General features: G+C 41.5%; 3 protein-coding genes across 4 annotated transcripts; 1 reads left to right on the top strand and 2 right to left on the bottom strand.

The window, feature by feature from the left end:
• The first annotated feature begins 182 nt into the window (after positions 1 to 182).
• LOC121181262 (extracellular superoxide dismutase [Cu-Zn]-like) lies at positions 183 to 1931 on the top strand. Its single transcript, XM_041037128.1, has 2 exons — positions 183 to 310; positions 1283 to 1931. The coding sequence occupies exons 1-2, from the start codon at positions 297 to 299 to the stop codon at positions 1917 to 1919; spliced, it is 651 nt and encodes a 216-aa protein (XP_040893062.1). The 5' UTR covers positions 183 to 296; the 3' UTR covers positions 1920 to 1931.
• Positions 1932 to 3916: 1985 nt separating this feature from the next.
• LOC121181260 (coiled-coil domain-containing protein 149-like) lies at positions 3917 to 9137 on the bottom strand. Of its 2 annotated transcripts, XM_041037125.1 has the most exons (13): positions 8929 to 9137; positions 7588 to 7749; positions 7387 to 7425; positions 7077 to 7184; positions 6722 to 6838; positions 6282 to 6454; positions 5912 to 5984; positions 5665 to 5749; positions 5378 to 5525; positions 5165 to 5241; positions 5008 to 5040; positions 4766 to 4831; positions 3917 to 4671 (listed from the first exon to the last, which is right to left on the bottom strand). In XM_041037125.1, exons 1-13 carry the CDS (start codon positions 8977 to 8979, stop codon positions 4130 to 4132), a joined length of 1674 nt encoding a protein of 557 aa, XP_040893059.1. In that variant the 5' UTR covers positions 8980 to 9137; the 3' UTR covers positions 3917 to 4129. The 2 variants fall into 2 exon arrangements, with proteins under 2 accessions (XP_040893059.1, XP_040893060.1); XM_041037126.1 differs by lacking the exon at positions 5008 to 5040.
• Positions 9138 to 11094: 1957 nt separating this feature from the next.
• On the bottom strand, positions 11095 to 15848 carry LOC121181261 (leucine-rich repeat LGI family member 2-like). The gene is made up of 8 exons (XM_041037127.1): positions 15673 to 15848; positions 15398 to 15469; positions 15096 to 15167; positions 14746 to 14817; positions 14489 to 14560; positions 13855 to 14024; positions 12957 to 13121; positions 11095 to 12427 (listed from the first exon to the last, which is right to left on the bottom strand). Exons 1-8 carry the CDS (start codon positions 15846 to 15848, stop codon positions 11592 to 11594), a joined length of 1635 nt encoding a protein of 544 aa, XP_040893061.1. The 3' UTR covers positions 11095 to 11591.
• Positions 15849 to 27339: the final 11491 nt, after the last annotated feature.

The following is a 27339-nucleotide window of genomic DNA, read 5'->3' on the forward strand; positions in this document are numbered from 1 at the left end:
AGACCTTAACTGCTTCGGTTTATATTTTGCTCATTTGTTGTGAATTTTTGTTTTTATCAAATTGCTTCCCTTTTTATGTGTATTATTATAAATACTTAGGATCTTTAAACTTATTCAGTAAACAGCCCGGCGCCCTGTGAGGATCTGCTCCACCCTCAGCAGGCAACGCCCACTGACACGCTTATACAAGACTTTTATGAAACATATTGCATCTTGACTCGTCAGACGATAAACACTGAGCGGTTTATCAAGAGTGAAAAACTGTAAACTTTCAGTTTAAAAAAAAAAAGCTGATCATGCGTTTACACGGGTAAGTGGACTTTGATCATGTGACGGTATCTGAAGTCTTTGCTTTAGCCTGTGTAATTAACTTTTATTTGCAGGGTAAAATACTGCGACATCCCTGTGTTTTTTTCCAGTGATTAGAACAGCCTGTTCGCTGCATTTATCCCCTTAATTCTCTTTCAGGTCGAAAAATGCTGTATAATCAATATTCTGATTTGTGCATTCATTTTAAATCTGTCAGAAATGGACAGGTTAAGAAGTGTGATATGTATTAGAGTTTTTTTTTTTTTTAATCCTTTGTGAGTTTAAAGTGATGACGACATTTTTTTTAGGTACTGGAGCATAACGTGTGCTGCTTTATACTGAAACTGAAGGGAAATTTGTACGTTTTGAGACTGATCTACTTTTACTGTTGTGGAAATTAACCAAGTGCATTTACTAAAGAACACTTTACTGTACTAAAATAAAGGTTTTAGCTCCTGTTTTCCTGTTTAGCTGCTTCATGCTTCTACCGCACTACATTGTAAAGGGTTTTCAAGGGTAATATTTTATTTAATACTTTTTACTCCATTTTATGTTTGACAACTGTAGTTTGTGCAGATTAGTTTTACATACAAACCCATGATGATCTTATCTCTTATCTCTTATCTAATATGGCACTTTATAGATGAATTAACCATAAAGTTTTTAAATGAGATCCATCTCCAGCAACATTAAAATACTAAAATGTAATGATGGTGTAATATCATATGGTATCCTGACTTATTGTATTCTATACAATAAGTGGGTTTTTTCATACATTTTTCTGAATTGAGTAATCCAGGACTTTTACCTGTAACTAATATTTTTATAGTGTGTTGTTGCTAAGTAAACACTAAAGTAAAGTTAATAAATACCACCTTCACTGCTGTACATTTACTTGATGGCTATTTTCATGCACAACATATGAAAAGCTATGAATCTGATTCATTTTCCCAACAATTCTAATACATTTCAGGTCAATGGGCCTATTGGAAACTGCTCTGTTGGTTCTGCTGGCACTCTGTCAACAATGTGTCTCAGCTGACAGTGACATTTTGGCTCCTCCAGAGGTCTCTCTGCACAATGGCACCATGTATGCAGCCTGCAAAATGAGACCCAGCACCTCACTACCTGAGGGTCTGCCCAAAGTGTACGGCCAGGTGCTGTTTAAACAGGATTATCCTCATGGAAAACTCAAAGTCCTCCTCCGGTTGAGTGGCTTCCCCAGAGAGGGCAATCCAGAGCTCAGAGCAGTGCACATCCATCAGTATGGAGACCTGAGCCGGGGATGTGACTCCACTGGTGGTCACTACAATCCATACGGTGTGCATCATCCAAACCACCCGGGAGACTTTGGGAACTTTGAGCCCCAGCAAAGAAAAATCAATGCGTTGATAGAATCTGAGGCAACACTGTTCGATAGGCTCTCTGTGATTGGAAGAGCAGTGGTGGTCCATGAAAAGTTTGATGACTTAGGACGTGGTGGAGACGCTGGGAGCTTGCTGCATGGAAATGCAGGCCGGAGGCTTAGCTGCTGCATTATTGGGATTTCCTCTCCCAATCTCTGGAATATGCACCACAAACAGAATAACAGGCAGCTGGGGAGAAATTAATCCTAGAGTAGTGATGTTTGCTCTTGCTCTTCTTCAGTCATTGTATCTGCAGTGTTCTGTCTGATACAAAAAAAATAACTAAATAAATCAATGACTTAATCACATCCCAACCTTCCAAACATTCAGCTGTAGCAAATGCAGTGGGAACTGTCCTTAAAGACTGGTCTGTACAAACTTATATTTTTATTTAGCTATAGCTATTTGCCACACTATTGGTGTGGTCAGTTGGTTGGTCCACCATTTGGGTGGATTGCAATGAAATTTGTTACAGACATTCATGGTTCCCAGAGGATGTATCCTTAATTTTGGTGATCCATTGCTTTTTCTTCTAGCAAAACTATGAAGTTAGACTCCTTACATAAAAGCTTATGTAAGAAGATACCCTGCTTTACACACTGTGTTAAACTTTACTTTCAGGACAGTGCTTCACAATACATCAAATCCTAATTAACATGGTCTGTCTTGTTTTGGATTGCATTGTTAAAGAACTATTTTTCCAAAACCAGTAGTTGAAAATTATTTATTATGCAGAAATAAATCCATTTTTGTACACATTTAACACTTACAGAATACACATATGGCTCTATGTTAATATTATTCATTTAACACAAAAACACAGTCCAGACTTCAGTGCTGGTAATATAGATGTGGCTTCAGTGAGTTACAGACTACTAAGTTCTGTAAATATATTATCTATAACAGGTAATATATTTTAACATATCTTATATGAATTTATAAGATATTTTAGTCCAGTGTCACCTGATCACAAATTCTTATAATTTATCAAATATTTCTTTTGGAAACATCTGCCAAGGAATAAAAGCATTGATTACAAAAAAGAAAATCCAGTTATCTTTAGTCTTTCTTCTTTATCAGTTAATAGTATATTGTCGTGAAGTATTTTATATAGATTTGATAATATTGTGCTTTCATAATATAAATAATAATAAAAACCTGTGTAAAGATTTTCAAACAAACTGATTTTAGGAAACTGATGTTTGAAGAAACAAAATAAAACTGCTGCTTGGCTTAAGTGTTGGATGTCTATTTGTTGATACAGTGCTTCATAACATGCAGTAGGTTTTTTTTAAAGTCAAGGAGGCGAAGCATGGACCAAGGTAGAGAGATGAAGGAGAACGTGACAAACATTTCATTTCTAAGCAACACCACCTCTTCATGGTCACGTGCCAGCAGCAATTGCACTTTCGCCCTCTTTTAATTTTTAACATAATTTGTATGTGGTAAAAACCTAAAATTGTGTTTTACAGGAGAGTTAACTGCAGAAACGTAAAGCAAATTACACTCCTTCACAGTGGAGTCTGAATTTAGCCTCTGACTCAGAGCAAATCTAAATCACACTCCATAGCCCTTGTTTGCTATACCTCTGATTCAGTATGTAGAGCTACCAGCTTTGTCGCAACAGTTGTGGAAACATCCTGTTTCAACACGTCACTGAGCACAAAGCGAAGGTACATAAAGATGTTTTTATGAGTTTGAAGTGGAAGAAATTGACTGGCTTTCACAGAGTTCTGACTTCAAACCAAACAACTTATTGGATAAACTGGAACAGAAACTGCAAATCAGACCATATTGCCCAACCTCACTAATTCTCTTGCTTCTCTATGGGAGCAAATCCGTTAAGCCAGGTTCTTGTGGAAACCTTTCTTGGAGGAATTTGGGCTGTTATAGCAGCATATTAATGCCCACAGTTTTAGAATGAGATGTTCAACAATCACATTTGGTTGTAATCTTTGGGTGTCAACATACTGTCGGCCATGTAGTATCACTAATCAGGTTTAAAGGTGGGACATGAGAACACAGGTCAGCTAATAAGCTACTTTTGTTAGGTTTGTTATGGGTTATTCTTATGACTCTGACGGGGATATATTAATGATAAAATCCTTTATGTAGTATCTCAGTAACTGTTTTTCAAGTATTGGATACATTTTTACACATTTCTTGGATCTACAGTAAGAAACAGATGCAGGTATTTGTAATCAGAACTGTAGACAAAAATGAAATTTCATGCTGTGGCCACTACAGCACAATAACGCACAATCTGTAAAACCCTAGTAGCTCACTCACCAGAATTTTTCCATTATTCATAAAAATAAATAAAGTATCATTATATTATAAATACATCTTTTGTCGATATCATTCTTTAAATTTTCAAATTTTATCCACAACATGTGAGAAGCTCCTGGAAGACATCAGATTTCTTGACTAACATCTGTCTCATCTGAAAGCTCCGTTGACTGGTTTGGCTGGGTGTCCTCCTCCTGCTGCTCTTCTGCAGCAGCAGTAGAGACAGCGGTGGACGCAGCAGGAATGTTTTCCTCTGTAATAACACACTCAGTTTTGACAGTTTCATCCCCTTTAGCACATTCATCTGACTCGTCCCCTCTTCCTCCTGTGAAGTCTGAGTTGTCTAAAGTTAACTCTAAGTGGTGACATTCTGTTGGACGGGGCGTGTTCACATCGGTCACAATGGGAGGGGAATCACTCAGATGCTCCTCTTCTCTTGTTAAAGCAGTTAAATCTGTTGTGATCTGAGTTTGGTTGTTTGGCATTTCTGTCTGAGGGCTAGCTGGCTCTTCATTGGCCAACTGGTTCTGCTGGGACTCCTCCACGCTGGATGGTGGTGGTGCCTCTTCCTGAAAAGCTGATATTGAATCAGCTGTTTCACCGCTTTGGTTTTGAAATTCTGGGGAGCTTGGCTGCTCGGCAGCTATATTTTCAGACCCTATGCCAGCTGTAAGAATAGACAGAAGAATACCATTCAAGAAATACAGATTCATTATCGATGGATAAAGACTGACAGAGGCATAGTGGCGTTGAATATTCACCTTCCTCTCCAGGAGACTCTGGTGACTCAGCCTGCTGAGTGTTCAGGATGACGGTGTCTTTTCCTCCTGTTACAACAAAATATTACCCAAATTAAGCTCCTAGAAAAGTGGTGAAAATCTAGTCATCTGTATACCACTGCTTAAAACTGGTGGATCGGATACAAGATTAGTAAATCTAATGTAGGCAGTTGAGAAGTGATGGAAGAAGAGGTTAAAAAGAAGTTAACAGGGGAACATACTACCATAAATTCCAAGAGACACATTATAAGTCAGGCCTCCAGGTAGCAAGAAGCAGAAGGACAAAGAAAACAATAAGAAAGTAATTATTGTGCAGAATATGTATATACTTATATATATATATATATACTTATTTTGTTATATCAAGATACTTATATCCACCTGGCAAGCTCCATAATCCAGACATCTCAAGTGATTTTAGTTTCTTCTCCAGCTCTGATACTCGATTCCCAAGAATCCTAATGACAAAAGAGAGAGAGACTTAAAAACAATGAAATGCATGAGTTCTTCCAAGCATTCAGGTTATTTGTCTATACAAATTAGGACCCTAAAAGCAATGTATACAAATAGAGCCTCAAGAATGAATTTCAGTACTTGTTGATTTGCCGTTGGTGCTGAATGACCATGTTCTTCTCATGGATCGTTTCCAGCAGCGCTGTGGCCAGAGACTTGAGGTCTGAGATGGACTGAGGAGTCACCGGCAAACTGCAACCGTTTTCTTCAGAGAGCAACAATTCCTTCACTGCACACAGTTTAGGCACAGAGTACACTACAACCTTCAATTTAAGGGTTTAGACAAACACAGATTCCTTTTTCTTCAGCAAATACTGTCACACTGTACATACCAAAGTGTAAACCAAAAAAAAAAAGACCCTTCTGACCTTGTTTGGCAGAGAGCACCCCGGTGAGAGCACTGCTGTTGGCTTTGCCATAGATTTTAGAGTTTTTCCTACACTCCAGGGCGCTCTGAAATCAATGAAAGACATTATTGAGCATGAGAGGTTTCTGTTTCTGAGAAATTCTCCTTTTAATAAATCAACATGCTTTAAAAATTGTAAAAAGTTACATGGCTCTGTTTTTATGGAACTAGCAAAGTCTTAAAGAATAATAATTCTATATTTTAAATACCTTGTACTTCACAAGATTAGTTTTGAGCAAGTTGACCTCCTCCTGAAGTTGACTCAGGCGCTCATGCAAATACCTGCAAGAAATATTTTGATTAAAAACCCAAATTCAGAAATCATTAAGCCTCATTAGTTCTATCATCAGAATGTTCACATGGTAAAGACGCCTCCAAGTTAAGATTCAGTAAAATCCAAGTAGACACACTATTTCACTGAACTAGTAAAGTAGTAGCGGGACAACAGTGTTTCAGTAGCATGTCAGCTTTGGAGATTGTTCCTTTAACTGTGGACATTTCTGTGGATGCTCTCATATTCCTCACAGTGCGGCACTAATGAAGTATTTAAAAAAAAAAGAGAGAGAGAGGGAAACAAACCTGTTCTCCATGCAGAGCGCGTCTATGTCTAGAATCCGAATATCGTCATTGCCCACGATGTGGTTCATTTCCACATTGAGACGATGAGCCTTCTGCTGAAACACGTCTCGCTCTGCTCGAACGTCCTGTAGCTCGTCTGTGAGCGACTTCACACTGTGCTCCAGCACCTCGTTCTACAGCAACACAAAACACATATACATAAACTGCGATTTCATCCACGCATAGCACTGCTCTTCATGTTCATGGGTTAATACTTCATTTTCTCATATCTATAAATCTGTCATAAATAAGTGAGGTTGTATCCTTTTCCATCAAGAGTAACGTTGGTACTGACAAAGTCCTTGTGCAGGGGAAATATATCAACTAAACAAGATGAATTATTGCAATTAAGAGCAAAAAAACAGAAGACTTAACAGCAGGCGGTGAGCTTCAGCAGTCACCTGTTCTCTGGCTCTTTCTAACTGTCTGACCAGGTCCTCTCGCTCATGTGCAGGAAAATGTCGAGCGCCAACCTCCTCGTCACCCAGCCTCTGTTTGGTGATGGTCATTCGTAAGAGCTGCAGGAACAGAGAGACCCCACAATAATCTGTCAGATTTCCCATCTTTTCCAAGCACAGAGTGAATCTGCTTTATTTATTTTTTTATTTTTATTTTTTGCTTCTCGCTTAAATCAGATACACTGATTCATAACTGACAAATGCTGGATATGCTGGAAATACATTCAAAAATAAAAAGACCCGCATTGTGAAATAATTTAATTCAACTTCATGTATGGCAGACATTACAACCCGGTACCTTGTTATCACCCTGAGATTCCACCAGTCGCTGTTTGAGCTCCTTCACCTCCTCAGAAAGTTGATGACTTTTTTCTCTGGAGTCTCTAAGCAGCTGGGCTAAATTCACCTGAAGAAGACATGAACATGAGGCTTAATTTAGCTGTTAGATGAAACTATGCAAGGAGAGGACATCTGTGAAGTACAAAGGTTTTATGAGAAGATCAGTATAAATACTGTGTGTGAATTTCTGTAGTATCTGTGTTAACCGCAGTATGCATTTTTGTTACACAGTAATTCACAAAGAATATCAGCAGGCTAAAATTACTCACTTGATTTCTTTTCTCAGGAGGCAGAGAGAGATCTCCATCCTGTTAGTTATAGAAACAAAGGTGAATATAACATTAACATATAACAAAAATTTGATAGTGACAGTGGACAGGGACAAATTTTATTCTCCATTATGCTGCCGATTATAAGTCTCATGATGTGTCTATGGGACTGTACTCGTTCAGCAGACAGAGATGTCTTACAATGAGCTCTCTGTACTTCTTCTTCAGTCCTTGGTGCCGCTCGCGGAGCTGGTTGGCCATCAGCTTATACTGATCCCTCTCCTGCTGGCAGGTGTCCAGCTCTTTAGACAGAATCAGAAGAGCTTCTTTCTTGCTCTCCAGCTTCCGTTTGCAAATCAAGAACTGCATGAAGGAATATGTTTTGCAAGAACAAACAAAAAAAAGTTAAAAGGTATTGTTAAATGTACAATGAATGATTACTGGGTAGTTAGGCAGTTCTTATCTGTTCATTAAAGAGTGTAATAGAGCAAAGCAATTGTTTAGCCTATTATGGTCGGAAAATGGTGAAATATCCCCAACACAGCTTCTCAGAACCAAAGTGTTGCCTTTAAAAACCCACATATATTCAATTTACAATCATATAAAATGGAGAAAAGCAACAGATATGCTAGATATTCTTATTTTACCTCATCACATCAAGTAAGGTATGGATGGATAGCAGCTATAGATACCAGTACCCAATACCCCCTTTTTTCTTACCCAAGTACAAATATAGGCAGTCTGTTTGAATAGACAATTTAGAATTTTCACTGCATTAACACCTATCTATGCCAGTTCTATGCCAGTCAACTTTCTAATTATTGAAAATTAAGGACAGTGTTTTAAGTTGACATGAAAAATATTCTTATTGTCATTGTAGGCATATGATTATTCAATCATAATCGTCAATTATCATAAGTTAAGGGGGCATTGCAGATGAAAATACAAGTATGGTCTGTGATCGTAATATATCTATATTTTTGTGAACAGTGAACTGTTGGCATTCTTTCTTTAAAAAGTGAGTGAGTCAAATCAGTTGATAGGGGAGGCACAAAGTAGAAGAAAACTCACAAGTAATATACAAGTAGCTTAAAATTGTACTGTATTGTACATAATGGCATTTGAGCAAGTATACTTAGTTAATTCCCATAGCAGTGATCTAAAAGTATTGATCCGTGCAGATTATCTAAAATAACCTGTGAAAAGCCAATACATCTGCTGTGTGGGGCATGTTGTTTTACAACAACATGGCTCTTGCAGGTACAGGGAAAAAGAGAAAAAAAAACAGATCTACTTCCTTATGTACATTCTCCACAGACAGAGAAAGCAGATGAGATTTGATCCTGTTTGCTCAGTTGTATCCGGATCATATATTTGAATTGTCTGTGGCTCCGAAAAAGAGGTGACCCTCATAATTTATAGGGAAACGACACTCATGATAGTTCGGTGCACACGACATTTCTCCCAACATTAGTGGAGGTTAGTGAGTATAATGTCACGCTTTTTTTACTCCGTCTCCTCTCTGCGTCTTTCCAGTCTCACCTCATTGACCAGCCCCTGCCAGTCACTCTCGCTCCTCCTGGACGGATCCATCTCGCTCCGTGTTGCAGGAAAAAATAAAAATAAAACTAGTAAACAATAATAACGCAACGTGAGCTTCAAATAATATGCTTCACCATGTTGGCTGTGCTGCGTTTCCAGACATTTTGCATCAAAACGGATTAACTGATCGAGGAACGCGACCTGCCTCACTTCCGTCCGTCACGACGTCAGAGAGTCGTCGTGACGCATTTGGAGACGCTCGTAAAACCGGAAGTAATGTTCGCACTTTATTCCACAGACCTGGGCTCTGATTAATATGAGCAGTGGCGGTTCTACATTGAATTACTCGATCCCCCCCGACAAAAAAAGAAAAGACATTGCACACAAACAGTGTACGTACATAAAAACACAGTTTCTTCCTATCTTTATCCAAAGCTGTGCATATGAACCTACTATTCAGCCCTGGATCAACCAACATTATTTCATCAACCACCACAATACTTCATAGAAACTGGAAGATCAAGGTGACTGACATATTTGGAGCAGCACAAGCGGACTGGGCAGTCCAGATTTGCACGAAAGCTGTACAAGTAAAAACAATCAAAAATTAGAAAAATGTAAAGCGTCAGCAGTGGTGAACAAAATACTCAATCCAGCCGCCCTCCTGAGTCAGGATGCCACTTTTATACATGCATGCTCGTGGTGCATGCTGGGAGACGGGGGAGTGGCTCTCTCCCACAAAACGTAAATTATGTGCACATAAAAATAAATACAACTGGTTTAGTTAGTGATTTCTCAGCAGCCATTTGATCCTTGACCCACTATTTTGTGACATCACTGATAGGGGTGAAAGCACACACATCAAGATTTATCAGCAAATAGTCTATTATTGATAGTAGGCAGTGAGATTCTGATAAAAAAAAATGTCTTAATACAGTGGCAAACTGTAATAAAGACCATTAAAACACAGTTTAATTCCTCTAGTGCTGTTCTTTTAAATAACAAGTGTGGTTTGTTCATTTGTCCTCTTTTGCAGTTAAAAGAAAATGCTGTCTCAGACAAGGCTATCAATTTCAAACATGCTGTCTGAGGCACTTTATGGGCACTTTACTGCTTCCATATCTGACTAGAATGGAGGACGGAGTAAAAAAATATATAACAATACATGTGGTTAAATGTTCTTTAATCCATTTCAACAAACTTATTCTTACATAGGACTGAAGGTTGTAGATGTAGCGCTGTGTAAAAGATCAGTGCTTCATCACTGCTTTAAGCAGAGTGGAAACTATATTTATACACATTAATACTTGGTAGGACATGAGGATAGCTGGAAGGGCAATGATGTTTTTTCTCTTTTTCATGAACTCTGAAATGCTAACATTAGCATAAGTGTTTCTTATGCTGGACCATGGCCTGATTTGCACATTATGCCTTTGTTATGTATGTGAAAAAGATTTATATTCCAACCCAAACAGGCTGTAATTAAATCTGTACAGTACATGAAAAATATCAAAAGATCAGTAAAGAAAAGAGCACACATTTGTGGCTTAAATTTACCATGTAAATGTCACTTCAAATCATTTAGCAGCGCACAATTAAACTTGTGATTGTAGCAACACTTAGTATTATACATTTTGCATAGGAATCAGGAGATTATGTTTTCTTTGCTGTTGATCAGGCACTCTGTTCATACAGTAGCTTGTTATAAAAGTTGTGCCCTTAGGCTTAAGCTCATAATATTTAGCCAATACATTCTGCTTTATTTTTGGTGAACAAGAAAACCTCTGTGTCATGCTCATTTAAATCATCATTCACAAAAGTTACAGGGATGAAATGGCTTCAAAATTTCTACTGGCCGTTTTTGTTGTCTCAAACAAATCACTTCACATACAGACTGTAGAGCACTTTAGGGTAACCATTTTGCTTGCAGTGAGTCAGTAGGAAAGTTTTCAGCTCTACTTTTCATTTTTCACACAATTTCTTCTTCCACTTTTTGTGTTTGCAACCAAACACACCTAGAATAGCCTCAAGGAGGGATTGTCTGAAGGCGGCCGCCATCATCCCTGTATTTAAACGATTAGCCCATCTCCGCTGTCTCTAGGACAACTGGCTTTTCACTGTGCCTTCAAGTATAGCTGTTTGGAAGAGCTACAATTTTGCCTTCAGTCTTGGTTGAACAACATCCCATAGAAAATGGATTTTGTTTTGGAGCATCTTCACACCTGGACAAGTTTCTTACTACCTGCGTGGCGTGGCCAGGTTATAGTCCATGGTAGCTATAGCCAGAACATACAATCCATGGCTTGCCCATTGTTTGCATGACAGAATTGCAATAAAAGCCAGCAGGTCTTGAGATAATATTTAGTATGCCATAAAATTATCTTCATGCTGTTAACATTTCAAAGTTTGCCATTGTTTTATATTTCTGTCAGTATTCAGTTTTAGGTTAACTACTTGGGGTCTATTATTAATTGAACCACCATAATTGCTAGAAATGTATATGAGCTGCAGAAACGTGCCAAAAAATGTTTGTCTCAAACCAAGAAAGATATATCTGGTTGTATAAGGAAGATATACACTGTTTGAAACAGTTTTTAAGCATATACGCAAGGTTGATCTGAGTGACCAACTCATACTGTGATTAGTCATGATTTTGCTAAACACTATAAGCTTAAATCTACAATAATGTGCTCAAAAACCATGGATTTGCCCTTGAAGCTGGAAGAGAAGATGAAATTCCTCCGGTCAGTGGTCACTACTGTAAATGACCGAGGCGACTGCACATAAATGTCCTTGAACTTGTGGAAGGTTTTGGTCTCCACATCCCAAAGGTAGATCTGTGTGAAAGAATAATCACTGCCAAGGGCAAGGTAGTGTCTGTCAGCGAATGTGAAAGGCTGGAGGATCATTGCTCCTCGAGACGGCAGAGCCTGCACCTCAGTGAACTGCTTATTGGTCCATTTGAGGACTTTGGAGTCACCAATGTAGCAGGTCATGGCCAGATACATCTCATTTTCCTCCCGAAAAGCTTTGACTGCCACCACATCGTTGACATTTGGGATCTCGTCATGAAGCGTGAACTTCAGGGTGCTTTTGTTCCACAGGTAGATGACAGGTGACTGAGATCGACTGGCTAAGATGAGGTAGGACTTCCCATCCACTTCGACAAACTCGGCATCTGTATCACGAAACCACTCATGGAGAAATTGGTATGAGTAAAAACCAGTTTCATTGCGGTCTGGTTGGTCAGTCCACTTGTACAGAGTCGACAGTCCTGCCTTGGAGCTGTCCACAATCACAAAATACCAATCGCTCTCCATTTGAAAGACCTCAATGTCATTTGGCTTCGAGATGTTGAAGACCTCAATAGTTTGAAACTTAATGAACTTGTTTTGTTGATCATCAAATTTGTAAATGTGGGAGCCACCAAAGAGTTGGGTGACAATTATTAAGACATGGTTGTCGATCAGGACCGACTTGCATCCAACAACAGACTTCCCTGTGAGGAAAAAAAGTTGTCAGTAGCAATACAACACAGAAAGTGACATTAGAGTGGATTATTAACTTACACTAAATCAACAATCTCATTATTTAATGTAAAAAAATTGTTATTAAGTCAACAAACACCATTAAAAGGCCAAAACCAATGTGTGTATATATATTTGAATAAAAAAAGCAAAAATAATTTCTTGAAACAGTTGGGCTTATAGAATTTGTTGGGGACTATTTTCTGCCTCAGATGAATACATATTTGGTACTCTTGACTGCATTTAGGGTTTTGGGGTGTTTTTTGGACTGATTCATGATAAACTTCAGTGCTGATGTTCCCCCAGTGAAACACTGAGGGTCGCTGCTGTGTTTCCAATAGTTTTTGAACAGCAAGGGGAATACGCTGTCTTTGCCTATAGGATTAGTTCATTTTTGGTTTTGGTCTTTTGATGGGATTTCTAGACATCAGAAAAATCCATAATATTACCAACCTTTTCTTAACAATAAATAATAATTAAAAATAAAGGGTTTTGTCAAACCTGTGATATTGTCAAATTTTCTGAAATTCATTTCAATGTGATCCCACTCCATGACCACACAGCTGTTGGAGTTTGGGGCAGCCATCGCCACAAAGATGTCCTCTTTAAAAGAGAAGATGTCCGCTGACATGGACTGAATGGGAATGGACTGATGACGCACAAAGTCTGTGAGATGCAGACAAAAACTGCAACTGTTAGTCTGCTGACAAAGTGAAAGAGTGGACATGTAGGACCTCACTGCTTATATTACATTTTTCATGCTGCATACAGCTGCTGAATGACAACACTGTACAGAGTAGGAACAATCATATCATCCATATGGTTTTTATATGGTTTAATATTTTGGATTTGGTACATCAGACTTCCTAATATCATTCTTTTAGTTTATTAACATATCTGTTCTAAATTGCCCTGTCTGTTCACATTTGAAGTGCACAAAACAATTTTGGATTACTAATCTCTAATTTTGTATATATTCAGTATTTTATCTACTAATAATCAGATGTGACAGTATAACTGAAATATAGGAAAATATATAATAGCTTAAGTTAAAAAATAACAAATGGAATATATTTTTTTCCACCAGTGCCAAATTTGCTCTTTACATTTTTTATATATTTTACATAATATGTTTTTTATGCATTTATATATGCATGTTTGTGCATGTGTGAATATTAGTGTCCATACATGTACGTGTGACTGTTTTCAGAAGCACACGTCAGCATTCCTGGAGTATGTTTGTTTGAGTCCAGAATGGTGCATGGTAGCATCCTGTTTAATTATTCAACAGTTTTATCGATGTTTTCTGTCTTTCATTTTTTTCTTTCTTTCACATGACGTTTCTAACTGTGTCTGTGATCCTCCATAAACACCTTTGATGGTGTACTTGTCATTTTACCTGTGGAGATACACTCGCCCGGTGGAATGGGAAGGTCACTGAGCCGTTTGCCCTTCATGTCACTGGGGCCTGCGCAGAAGACGTCTGATACTGTGGCGTTTGTGTTTTTCAGCCACGTCATCAGCCACTTGTTCTCACAGGTGCACTGGAAAGAGTTGCCCCGTAGATCCCTGATGCATAGCAGAGAGGGAATCATCAACATTTACAAAATCAGTTTGGACACATTTCCTGAAAAAAAAAAAATTATATATATATGGAAAATGTTTCATATTGACATGAGGAAAAGATTGAGTATGACTATTGATCACTTTTGCCTTGTTGTGAGAGTAATTTGTTCATTAAAATCATTAAAAACACATACATTTTAGCTCCACTTAAAAGCCACCCAAAAGCAGCGATGCACTAAGACTGAGGAGGACAGACACACAAACTTAATGTTTTTGCTTTCCATTTCATTCTAGTGGGATTTAATGCAGCCAAACACAAAGCACAGTCTGAGTCAGCTTCACTTTGGAACGCAGTATGGAAAAAGAAAAAGACACGCGCATACACACACAAACAAACCCCCCCCCCCCCCCCCCCCCACACACACACACACACACGCACACTGCTGACACCACAAGTGCTTACTCACAGTTCAAGCAAAGAATCCAAGTCAAAAAAGAGATCTCTTGGCAGAAACCTCATCTTGTTATTGGCAAGGGAACTAAACCAGAGAAACAGGGGTGATGAGAGAAAAAAAGCACACTGTCATTTCTATGTTGTAACATTATTTTGTTTTTTGGCTGTGTAATAGTTAGGTGTTGGTGCTGCAGGTGCTGCAGGTGCTGCCCTCTGTGAGTTTAAAGCATGAAACTCTTTTCTGATTGGCAGATAGAATAACAGACTTACAGGTGAGTCAGATCTCGTAGACCACGAAAGGCATTTTTGGTGATTGTGTCAATCTTGTTTCCTTCAATGAATCTGTTCAATGAATAACAGAGCTGCAGTTTATCATTGTGTAATAACTGAAACACATTATGTCATGTCATATATGTTAACGTGTGGATAAGGCTGGTCATGGGCAGATTGGGACTTCCTGACATATGGACTAATTATAAGTCCACAGTCCTTTAACATAATCATGAGGTATATTCAAATTAACTGTTCACTGCATTAAGAAAATTAAGTGTAAAAAAAATGTATGATATCGTTTAGCATGTTAGAGTAAGAAAGCAGTGTGTTTGCGGAATAATACTCACAAATATTCTAGATGTGGAAGACCAGAGAAAGCATCATCTTTGATAGTGGTCAAAGAATTTGCATTTAGAAGCCTGTGAAGAAAAAATAGACCCTGATCAATCAGCCAATAAGAAAAAAAAATTTTCTTTGGCACCTTTGCTTCTTTTTAACACTTTCCCATGATAGATAGAAAAGAGTTGTTTTACAGATAGTCCATCTCATGTCTCTCCTGTTCCTGTCCACAACAACAGCTAAGTCCTTTAATGATAATCCCTATTCACCAGTTAATCAATGGCTGTTTCAAATGACAAAGTGCACTTACAACAGCTGAAGAGAGGGCATCAGTGCAAACATTCCCTCTGTAATTTCAGCAATAGATCCATTAACCATGCTCCTGTTGGAAGAAACACAAACAAATCAAAGTCAAACTCGGACTGGGACATCTTAACACTCTGTACCAGACACACCAAGTGCCAACTCTGAAGGGAAGCACAGAATAGCAAGTAAATGGTCTCCCTGAAAGCAGCACTGGTTGTCTTTTGCTATATCGATAAAAACAATGATACTTTGGCTTAAGAAATACGATTTGTTACTCACAATGAGTTGATCTCATTCGGTATAGTCCGTGGGATGTGTGAAGTACCGACGCAGATGATCGTCTCCTTGGAGCAGGAGCATCCTGAAGGACATTTGAAATTCCTTTTGGATTCAACTGCTCCATAAATATACAGAAGCGCCAAACCGGCCAGTAGCCACTGCTTAGTCGCTGTCATGTTGCTTCTTGGACATTAATAACAGTAAAATGAGACCGAGGTCAGTGCTGGCAGCAGCTTATTTTATCCGCCTGGGCGACATCAAAATGCAGCACTGTAGTGGAAACTCCTGACACAGGCTGATACGGCTGCAGCGGCGCCCTGGATGGCTGCTTCGGTTTCGGACAGGAGGGGGGAGGAAACAAAAACGTTTTCTCGTTAGTAATCGAAATGGTAGCTTTTATAGGGAAGGCCACAAAGAATTAACGTATCCACACACAGACAGAGACAGACAGAGACAGAGACAGACACACACACACACACACCTCATATTATTTGAATTAAACTGGGGAAACCAAAGCATCAAAACGACAGGGCAGCAAACTAAAACACACAAGTGGCATGGACAGTGGCGGTTTTTGGCACGGGCGAACCGGACTGCCGCCCAGGGCGACATCACACAGGAGGTGGCACAACCACGTGAAAAGAAAATCATCTGCGCCGCTAAGATGTTTAGAAACGGTACCCTAACTCAGGGTGGTGGTTAGGTTGGAAGAGTGTGGGAGTCGTCCCGAGTGATGGTCTTCTAACACTCGAGGCTCCGACACATGCGCGGTAGCTCATGAGACAGTTGCATTGAACCACTGTACCGAGGTGTGGTTTGGTCACTGACGTTTGAAGCACTTGAGAGACGTTCGAAGCAGGTGAGTGCTTCGGACGTCATACGAATCACCTGATTGGTTCGGTTTGTCATGTGAATCACGTGGCGGGATGAGTGTGTTCAGAGATAGAATAGCTCTGTATAGTGGCGGTCATTTGAAGTTTTCTTTGCAGAGTATGTCGGTTTGTTGCGTTTGTTAGGTGTTTTGAGAGTTAGTAGTGTTGATAGTGTATTTTTGGAGAATCAGTGTATATAGAGCAATAGATACATAATATATAAATTAGAATAGAATAGAATGCCTTTTATTGTCATTATACATCTTTCACATGTACAACGAGATGAAAAGCATCTCCTTCTTCAGTGCAACGTGTATAAATATACAACATAGGATAGAATAAAATAAAATAAAATAAGATTAAATAAGTTTAGTGCAAGTCATCCCCATCTCCCAGCATGCCCCAACAGCATATGCATGTATAAACAGCACCCTGACTGAGATTAGAATGCACAGGCTCTCGGGCCTGCTCGGGGGGCGTCGCACAGCCCGAGAGAGGAGCATGAGAGCGCCCTGAGGATATCTGTTGTCAACCAGAGTACTCATTGTTGTATCACCTATTAACCTGTCCATAATTGTTGGCAGTGTGCATTGTTCTGTTTGAGTGTCAGCGACCTACAAGTTGTTTACGTCCCCTGAGTGAAGCTGCAGCTCATCAACAGATCTATGCAGCATGCTGTCCTCCTCAGAAATTCAAACAGGTAAATGAGAATAAATGCAGTTAAATCACAGAAACTATCAGGATTTCAATGATTTGTTTTGTGTTGTTTTGTTTTGTTTTGTTTTGTTTTGGTTTGTTTTGGTTTGGTTTTTTTTGAAAGCAAACTTACTTTTCTTGTTATCTGTGAAACTAATCTGCTGGCCAATGGGATGATCATCATATGACTCCTCCTTGACAAAGATGAGATCAGGTTCCCTCTCCATCAAGTCTATTGCCTACTGACAAGACAGGTGACAAATAGCTCCTGGGGGCATGGTGGCCTATTGGACATTCCTGTACAGAGCGGCACCGTGACCCTGGGGGCATGGTGGCCTGGTAGCCTCGTGGCATGGAATGTCCAATAATAATAATAATAACAATAATAATAACAATAACAATAATAATAATAATAATAACAGATGACCATGTTTGTTATTTTGCTTGGCTGATTGTAACCCTACATAATCTTCACTTATATTTTGTGTTGTGAAACATGGAAATGGTGCTGGTACATTCATGAGATGTGCTCTACAAATACAGACTGATGTCATTTTCACATGGTACTGGCGCAAATACAGATTATATCATGGTATGTTTTGGGCTTCGTTGGTAAAGAGGTTTATGTGTACGTGGGTAAAGAGTGTGCTTGAAGAACAGGGCAGTGCTTGTGTAACTGTTTATTTGTAACTGAGTTTTTATTAAGAAATAAGTTTTTCTACAGTTTTTGGACTCAATCGGTTTCTTCTTTTACAAACTATTTCCCCAGCCTTGGAAAAAACCTGTTCAGATGGCACAGATGAGGCTGGTGTGTGTGCACGTGTGTTTGTGTGTGTGTGTGTGTGTGTGTGTGTGTGTGTGTGTGTGTGTGTGTGTGTGTGTGTGTGTGTGTGTGTGTGCGTATGTGTGTTTTGTTTTATTTTATTTTTTAGTTTATTTATTTTTTATAACTCTCTTTCCATATTGTATAGTTTTCTTTTTATATATTTTCGACTTGCACTAAACTTATTTTATTTTATTTTATTTTATTTTATTTTATTTTATTTTATTTTATTTTATTCTATCCTATGTTGTATATTTATACATGTTGCACTGAAGGAGATGCTTTTCATTTCGTTGTACATGTGAAAGATGTATAATGACAATAAAAGGCATTCTATTCTATTCTATTCTATTCTATCTAATTTATATATTATATATCTATTGCTCTATATACACTGATTTTCCAAAAATACACTATCAACACTACTAACTTTCAAAACACCTAACAAGCGCAACAAACTGGCATACTCTGCAAAGAAAAATTCAAATGATTGCCACTATACAGAGCTATTCTATCTTGGAACACACTCGATCCCGACATGCGATTCACATGACACACCGAACCAATCAGGTGATTCGTATGATGTCCGAAGCACTCACCTGCTTCAAACGTCAGTGACCAAACCACACCTTGGTACAGTGGTTCAATACAACTGCCTCATGAGCTACCGCGCATGTGTCGGAGCCTCGAGTGTTAGAGGACCATCACTAGGGACGACTCCCACACTCTTCCAACCTAACCACCACCCTGAGTCAGGGTGCCGTTTCGACATGCATATACTGGTGGTGCATGCTGGGAGATGGGGACGGCACCAATTGGCCAATTTCCCATACAGTAATATAATAGGTAATAGAAAACAGCTTAGCGGCGCAGATGATTTTCTTTTTACGTGGTTGTGCCGCCCCCAATGTGATGCCACCCCGGACGGCTGTCCAGTTTGCCCGTGCCAAAAACCGCCACTGATGGTGACAGTTCTTATATCTAAGTTGGTCCTGCAATTTGACTTCATCATAAGAAGTCAAGAAGAAAATCCATTAACAAATACACAGGGATTTAACACAGTATAACTCCAAAGTTAAATAGACATAACAAAGATTAAAACATAATCCATGTCAAACAATAACCTTGGTCATTTGCACTTAAACCAAACTTGTAAAACAAACTACAATGGGCTTGAGCGGTAAGCTACAATTTCTTAGCGTGTTACTGGTGCAAATAAAACACTAAAATCTTCCAATGATGTCCATAATGATGCGTGCAAACACACTGTAAATATCAGGCCCAAAAAGCCAAATAAGCAGACAATCCATGAGGTGCATTTAGGAAGGTGGTGTGCTACCCAGTAAATCGACTTATTATAAATACTATATTAATGTATAACAGCAATAATCAGACTTAATGGTAATGTTACAGTAATAATTAGTATTATTATCCTATAAGTTATGGTAATATTCTCAGTGCACATTTTTATATAATTTATAATCACAATATCAAACTGATACCATTTTCTACTGAGGCCTCAGTTGCTTATCCATTATGCAGTCTATATCTATAGTTAGACTTGGGCAGATTTAACTGATGCATTAATTTTCCAGAAAACAGAAAGGCCCTCTGTCTGTGTGAAGAGCTCTACACTGGACCAAGTGCAAACCAACACACACAGAGGTGAAGTAGTTCATATGTGCTATTACATGAGTCTACCACTAGAGGGAGGCTGCTGATAACCAAAAGGGGAACACGCTCTCAAATCTTTTTCTGAATAAGTTAGTTTATCCTTAAACATAATATATAAGTTATAATAATGTATAATAAACATTTAGCATAATTGAGAACAATACTACTCAGAAGTGTGTTTGAAATACAAATTCCTAAAACATAAAGAACACTTTTTCTGTGGCTTTTCTTCTTGTATTTTATTTCCATTTCCTTTTTATAAAATTAAATTAAATTTTTATAAAATAGAAACAACTACAAACATGATGAACTGGGAGTTAAGAACCCAGCATTTACAAGCTTAATGTATTAAATTCAAGAAGAAGTATAAAAAAAAGATACAATATTAAATAAACTGTTTCCCTCAATTTATTTGTATTGAAAAGTGAAAAGTTTATGATCATATGCCTATGAAATTAACATCTCAGCTACATTTACTCTATTTTAGATGGAACGTAGTTCTATTATTCATCGAAAGAAGTATTCACAGAACAATGGGGCTGTTGGTTGTCGCAGCAGGCCCTAACAAGCTGCTGACCTTTGCTGGAGGACCAGTAGTCTATGAGCATGAGTGAAACCAAATACCCATTGCCAGAAGGGAGCAACCGTACATGTCTGCCATTGCTGGCATAATTCATGACAGCTCTGCATCTAGCATTGCTGTTTTTAGGCTAGAGTATCCCTGAAACACTCAGGACACGTGCAAGCTGAAACCAGATAACGCCACAGCAAACATCTCCTCACTATTCCTTTCTAGACAACTATAAAGATGTAATAAAAGCTCTGGAATAAACTATGTACAAAAGTAACCTCTTTTTTGCTGGACCCCCCTTTTTGTGGTACTTTTTGTAAATCTGAAGTTGGTGTTTCGGGTGGTTAAGACTGTACAGGGCTTGTAGTTTTAACCAGGGTCTGTTTTGACCGATTCTCAGGGGAGCAAGATAGAGACATGGGACCTTGTCCTACCCCCCCATTTGTGTGTACCCCGAGTCCAACGGTACCACCCTCGAGTCTCTAGGACTGAGGGTTCTGGAGTTATGAGCATTTGAAGTTCCCCCAAATAAGGGAGTTGGGAGAGTGAAAATTTGGGATTTTCACCAGGGTCAGTTTTAACCGATTCTCAGGGGAGCAACATAGAGACATGGGACCTTGTCCTACCCCCCCATTTGTGTATAACCCGAGTCCAACGGTACCACCCTCGAGTCTCTAGGACTTAGGGTTCCAGAGTTATGAGCATTTGAAATTCCTCCATATAAATGAGAGAGTGAAAATTTGCATTAGTGTGAGAGGCCAAAAGTGTTCCCCCAGAAAGTGTCTAGGAGCGCATTTCAGGGCCTCAGGAGTGGTTTGGACCCCCCTTTTTGTGGTACTTTTTGTCAAGCTGAAGTTGGTGTTTCGGGTGGTTAAGAGTGTACAGGGCTCACAGGCCTAAGTGTGAGAGGCCAAAAGTGTTCCCCCAGGAAGTGTCTAGGAGCGCGTTTCGGGGCCTCAGGAGTGGTTTGGACCCCCCTTTTTGTGGTACTTTTTGTCAAGCTGAAGTTGGTGTTTAGGGTTGCTGAGAGTGTCCAAGGCCTAAGTGTGAGAGGCCAAAAGTGTTCCCCCAGAAAGTGTCTAGGAGCGCGTTTCGGTGCCTCAGGAGTGGTTTGGACCCCCCCTTTTTGTGGTACTTTTTGTCAAGCTGAAGGTGGTGTTTCGGGTGGTTAAGAGTGTACAAGGCTCACAGGCCTAAGTGTGAGAGGCCAAAAGTGTTCCCCCAGAAAGTGTCTAGGAGCGCGTTTCGGGGCCTCAGGAGTGGTTTGGACCCCCCTTTTTGTGGTACTTTTTGTAAAGCTGAAGTTGGTGTTTCGGGTGGTTAAGAGTGTACAGGGCTCACAGGCCTAAGTGTGAGAGGCCAAAAGTGTTCCCCCAGAAAGTGTCTAGGAGCGCGTTTCGGGGCCTCAGGAGTGGTTTGGACCCCCCTTTTTGTGGTACTTTTTGTAAAGCTGAAGTTGGTGTTTAGGGTTGCTGAGAGTGTCCAAGGCCTAAGTGTGAGAGGCCAAAAGTGTTCCCCCAGAAAGTGTCTAGGAGCGCGTTTCGGGGCCTCAGGAGTGGTTTGGATCCCCCTTTTTGTGGTACTTTTTGTAAAGCTGAAGGTGGTGTTACGGGTGGTTAAGAGTGTACAGGGCTCACAGGCCTAAGTGTGAGAGGCCAAAAGTGTTCCCCCAGAAAGTGTCTAAGAGCGCGTTTCGGGGCCTCAGGAGTGGTTTGGACCCCCCTTTTTGTGGTACTTTTTGTAAAGCTGAAGGTGGTGTTTCGGGTGGTTAAGAGTGTACAGGGCTCACAGGCCTAAGTGTGAGAGGCCAAAAGTGTTCCCCCAGAAAGTGTCTAGGAGCGCGTTTCGGGGCCTCAGGAGTGGTTTGGACCCCCCTTTTTGTGGTACTTTTTGTCAAGCTGAAGTTGGTGTTTCGGGTGGTTAAGAGTGTAGAGGGCTCACAGGCCTAAGTGTGAGAGGCCAAAAGTGTTCCCCCAGAAAGTGTCTAGGAGCGCGTTTCGGGGCCTCAGGAGTGGTTTGGACCCCCCTTTTTGTGGTACTTTTTGTCAAGCTGAAGTTGGTGTTTAGGGTTGCTGAGAGTGTCCAAGGCCTAAGTGTGAGAGGCCAAAAGTGTTCCCCCAGAAAGTGTCTTGGAGCGCGTTTCCTGGCCTCAGGAGTGGTTTGGACCCCCCTTTTTGTGGTACTTTTTGTCAAGCTGAAGTTGGTGTTTCGGGTGGTTAAGAGTGTAGAGGGCTCACAGGCCTAAGTGTGAGAGGCCAAAAGTGTTCCCCCAGAAAGTGTCTAGGAGCGCGTTTCGGGGCCTCAGGAGTGGTTTGGACCCCCCTTTTTGTGGTACTTTTTGTAAATCTGTAGTTGGTGTTTCGGGTGGTTAAGACTGTACAGGGCTTGTAGTTTTAACCAGGGTCTGTTTTGACCGATTCTCAGGGGAGCAAGATAGAGACATGGGACCTTGTCCTTCCCCCTCATTTGTGTATACCCCGAGTCCAACGGTACCAGCCTCGAGTCTCTAGGACTTAGGGTTCTGGAGTTATGAGCATTTGAAGTTCCCCCAAATAAGGGAGTTGGGAGAGTGAAAATTTGGGATTTTCACCAGGGTCACTTTTAACCGATTCTCAGGGGAGCAACATAGAGACATGGGACCTTGTCCTACCCCCCCATTTGTGTATAACCCGAGTCCAACGGTACCACCCTCGAGTCTCTAGGACTTAGGGTTCAAGAGTTATGAGCATTTGAAATTCCTCCATATAAATGAGAGTGAAAATTTGCATTAGTGTGAGAGGCCAAAAGTGTTCCCCCAGAAAGTGTCTAGGAGCGCGTTTCGGGGCCTCAGGAGTGGTTTGGACCCCCCTTTTTGTGGTAGTTTTTATAAAGCTGAAGTTGGTGTTTCGGGTGGTTAAGAGTGTACAGGGCTCACAGGCCTAAGTGTGAGAGGCCAAAAGTGTTCCCCCAGAAAGTGTCTAGGAGCGCGTTTCGGGGCCTCAGGAGTGGTTTGGACCCCCCTTTTTGTGGTACTTTTTATAAAGCTGAAGTTGGTGTTTCGGGTGGTTAAGAGTGTACAGGGCTCACAGGCCTAAGTGTGAGAGGCCAAAAGTGTTCCCCCAGAAAGTGTCTAGGAGCGCGTTTCGGGGCCTCAGGAGTGGTTTGGACCCCCCTTTTTGTGGTACTTTTTGTAAATCTGTAGTTGGTGTTTCCGGTGGTTAAGACTGTACAGGGCTTGTAGTTTTAACCAGGGTCTGTTTTGACCGATTCTCAGGGGAGCAACATAGAGACATGGGACCTTGTCCTACCCCCTCATTTCTGTATACCCCGAGTCCAACGGTACCAGCCTCGAGTCTCTAGGACTTAGGGTTCTGGAGTTATGAGCATTTGAAGTTCCCCCAAATAAGGGAGTTGGGAGAGTGAAAATTTGGGATTTTCACCAGGGTCAGTTTTAACCGATTCTCAGGGGAGCAGCATAGAGACATGGGACCTTGTCCTACCCCCCCATTTGTGTATAACCCGAGTCCAACGGTACCACCCTCGAGTCTCTAGGACTTAGGGTTCAAGAGTTATGAGCATTTGAAATTCCTCCATATAAATGAGAGAGTGAAAATTTGCATTAGTGTGAGAGGCCAAAAGTGTTCCCCCAGAAAGTGTCTAGGAGCGCGTTTCGGGGCCTCAGGAGTGGTTTGGACCCCCCTTTTTGTGGTACGTTTTGTAAAGCTGAAGTTGGTGTTTCCGGTGGTTAAGACTGTACAGGGCTTGTAGTTTTAACCAGGGTCTGTTTTGACCGATTCTCAGGGGAGCAACATAGAGACATGGGACCTTGTCCTACCCCCCCATTTGTCTGTACCCCAAGTCCAACGGTACCACCCTGGAGTCTCTAGGACTTAGGGTTCTGGAGTTATGAGCATTTGAAGTTCCCCCAAATAAGGGAGTTGGGAGAGTGAAAATTTGGGATTTTCACCAGGGTCACTTTTAACCGATTCTCAGGGGAGCAACATAGAGACATGGGACCTTGTCCTACCCCCCCATTTGTGTGTACCCCGAGTCCAACGGTACCACCCTCGAGTCTCTAGGACTTAGGGTTCCAGAGTTATGAGCATTTGAAATTCCTCCATATAAATGAGAGAGTGAAAATTTGCATTAGTGTGAGAGGCCAAAAGTGTTCCCCCAGAAAGTGTCTAGGAGCGCGTTTCGGGGCCTCAGGAGTGGTTTGGACCCCCCTTTTTGTGGTACTTTTTGTAAATCTGTAGTTGGTGTTTCGGGTGGTTAAGAGTGTACAGGGCTCACAGGCCTAAGTGTGAGAGGCCAAAAGTGTTCCCCCAGAAAGTGTCTAGGAGCGCGTTTCGGGGCCTCAGGAGTGGTTTGGACCCCCCTTTTTGTGGTACTTTTTGTAAAGCTGAAGTTGGTGTTTAGGGTTGCTGAGAGTGTCCAAGGCTCAAGTGTGAGAGGCCAAAAGTGTTCCCCCAGAAAGTGTCTAAGAGCGCGTTTCGGGGCCTCAGGAGTGGTTTGGACCCCCCTTTTTGTGGTACTTTTTGTAAAGCGGAAGGTGGTGTTTCGGGTGGTTAAGAGTGTACAGGGCTCACAGGCCTAAGTGTGAGAGGCCAAAAGTGTTCCCCCAGAAAGTGTCTAGGAGCGCGTTTCGGGGCCTCAGGAGTGGTTTGGACCCCCCTTTTTGTGGTACTTTTTGTCAAGCTGAAGTTGGTGTTTCGGGTGGTTAAGAGTGTAGAGGGCTCACAGGCCTAAGTGTGAGAGGCCAAAAGTGTTCCCCCAGAAAGTGTCTAGGAGCGCGTTTCGGGGCCTCAGGAGTGGTTTGGACCCCCCTTTTTGTGGTACTTTTTGTCAAGCTGAAGTTGGTGTTTCGGGTGGTTAAGAGTGTACAGGGCTCACAGGCCTAAGTGTGAGAGGCCAAAAGTGTTCCCCCAGAAAGTGTCTAGGAGCGCGTTTCGGGGCCTCAGGAGTGGTTTGGACCCCCCTTTTTGTGGTACTGTTTGTAAAGCTGAAGGTGGTGTTTCGGGTGGTTAAGAGTGTACAGGGCTCACAGGCCTAAGTGTGAGAGGCCAAAAGTGTTCCCCCAGAAAGTGTCTAGGAGCGCGTTTCGGGGCCTCAGGAGTGGTTTGGACCCCCCTTTTTGTGGTACTTTTTGTAAAGCTGAAGGTGGTGTTTCGGGTGGTTAAGAGTGTACAGGGCTCACAGGCCTAAGTGTGAGAGGCCAAAAGTGTTCCCCCAGAAAGTGTCTAGGAGCGCGTTTCGGGGCCTCAGCAGTGGTTTGGACCCCCCTTTTTGTGGTACTTTTTGTCAAGCTGAAGTTGGTGTTTAGGGTTGCTGAGAGTGTCTAAGGCCTAAGTGTGAGAGGCCAAAAGTGTTCCCCCAGAAAGTGTCTAGGAGCGCGTTTCCGGGCCTCAGGAGTGGTTTGGATCCCCCTTTTTGTGGTACTTTTTGTAAAGCTGAAGTTGGTGTTTCGGGTGGTTAAGAGTGTACAGGGCTCACAGGCCTAAGTGTGAGAGGCCAAAAGTGTTCCCCCAGAAAGTGTCTAGGAGCGCGTTTCGGGGCCTCAGGAGTGGTTTGGACCCCCCTTTTTGTGGTACTTTTTGCCAAGCTGAAGTTGGTGTTTCGGGTGGTTAAGAGTGTACAGGGCTCACAGGCCTAAGTGTGAGAGGCCAAAAGTGTTCCCCCAGAAAGTGTCTAGGAGCGCGTTTCGGGGCCTCAGGAGTGGTTTGGACCCCCCTTTTTGTGGTACTTTTTGTAAAGCTGAAGTTGGTGTTTAGGGTTGCTGAGAGTGTCCAAGGCTCAAGTGTGAGAGGCCAAAAGTGTTCCCCCAGAAAGTGTCTAAGAGCGCGTTTCGGGGCCTCAGGAGTGGTTTGGACCCCCCTTTTTGTGGTACTTTTTGTAAAGCTGAAGGTGGTGTTTCGGGTGGTTAAGAGTGTACAGGGCTCACAGGCCTAAGTGTGAGAGGCCAAAAGTGTTCCCCCAGAAAGTGTCTAGGAGCGCGTTTCGGGGCCTCAGGAGTGGTTTGGACCCCCCCTTTTTGTGGTACTTTTTGTCAAGCTGAAGTTGGTGTTTCGGGTGGTTAAGAGTGTAGAGGGCTCACAGGCCTAAGTGTGAGAGGCCAAAAGTGTTCCCCCAGAAAGTGTCTAGGAGCGCGTTTCGGGGCCTCAGGAGTGGTTTGGACCCCCCTTTTTGTGGTACTTTTTGTCAAGCTGAAGTTGGTGTTTAGGGTTGATGAGAGTGTCCAAGGCCTAAGTGTGAGAGGCCAAAAGTGTTCCCCCAGAAAGTGTCTAGGAGCGCGTTTCGGGGCCTCAGGAATGGTTTGGACCCCCCTTTTTGTGGTACTTTTTGTCAAGCTGAAGGTGGTGTTTCGGGTGGTTAAGAGTGTACAGGGCTCACAGGCCTAAGTGTGAGATGCCAAAAGTGTTCCCCCAGAAAGTGTCTAGGAGCGCGTTTCGGGGCCTCAGGAGTGGTTTGGACCCCCTTTTTGTGGTACTTTTTGTCAAGCTGAAGTTGCTGTTTAGGGTTGCTGAGAGTGTCCAAGGCCTAAGTGTGAGAGGCCAAAAGTGTTCCCCCAGAAAGTGTCTAGGAGCGCGTTTCGGGGCCTCAGGAGTGGTTTGGACCCCCCTTTTTGTGGTACTTTTTGTAAATCTGTAGTTGGTGTTTCGGGTGGTTAAGACTGTACAGGGCTTGTAGTTTTAACCAGGGTCTGTTTTGACCGATTCTCAGGGGAGCAAGATAGAGACATGGGACCTTGTCCTACCCCCTCATTTGTGTATACCCCGAGTCCAACGGTACCAGCCTCGAGTTTCTAGGACTTAGGGTTCTGGAGTTATGAGCATTTGAAGTTCCCCCAAATAAGGGAGTTGGGAGAGTGAAAATTTGGGATTTTCACCAGGGTCACTTTTAACCGATTCTCAGGGGAGCAACATAGAGACATGGGACCTTTGTCCTACCCCCCCATTTGTGTATAACCCGAGTCCAACGGTACCACCCTCGAGTCTCTAGGACTTAGGGTTCCAGAGTTATGAGCATTTGAAATTCCTCCATATAAATGAGAG

The sequence above is a fragment of the Toxotes jaculatrix genome, chromosome 4, assembly GCF_017976425.1.
Source record: "Toxotes jaculatrix isolate fToxJac2 chromosome 4, fToxJac2.pri, whole genome shotgun sequence".
Lineage (NCBI taxonomy): Eukaryota > Metazoa > Chordata > Actinopteri > Toxotidae > Toxotes > Toxotes jaculatrix.

Coding starts and splice junctions, on each gene's coding strand:
- LOC121181261 (XM_041037127.1), bottom strand. CDS start 15,848: ATGACAGCGACTAAGCAGTGGCTACTGGCCGGTTTGGCGCTTCTGTAT. Junction 15,470..15,672: donor CCGAATGAGATCAACTCATT/GTGAGTAACAAA, acceptor TTCTTCCAACAG/GAGCATGGTTAATGGATCTA. Junction 14,818..15,095: donor CTTCCACATCTAGAATATTT/GTGAGTATTATT, acceptor TTCATTGAACAG/ATTCATTGAAGGAAACAAGA.
- LOC121181260 (XM_041037125.1), bottom strand. CDS start 8,979: ATGGATCCGTCCAGGAGGAGCGAGAGTGACTGGCAGGGGCTGGTCAAT. Junction 7,426..7,587: donor AGAAGTACAGAGAGCTCATT/GTAAGACATCTC, acceptor TATAACTAACAG/GATGGAGATCTCTCTCTGCC. Junction 5,985..6,281: donor GCGCTCTGCATGGAGAACAG/GTTTGTTTCCCT, acceptor TATTTCTTGCAG/GTATTTGCATGAGCGCCTGA.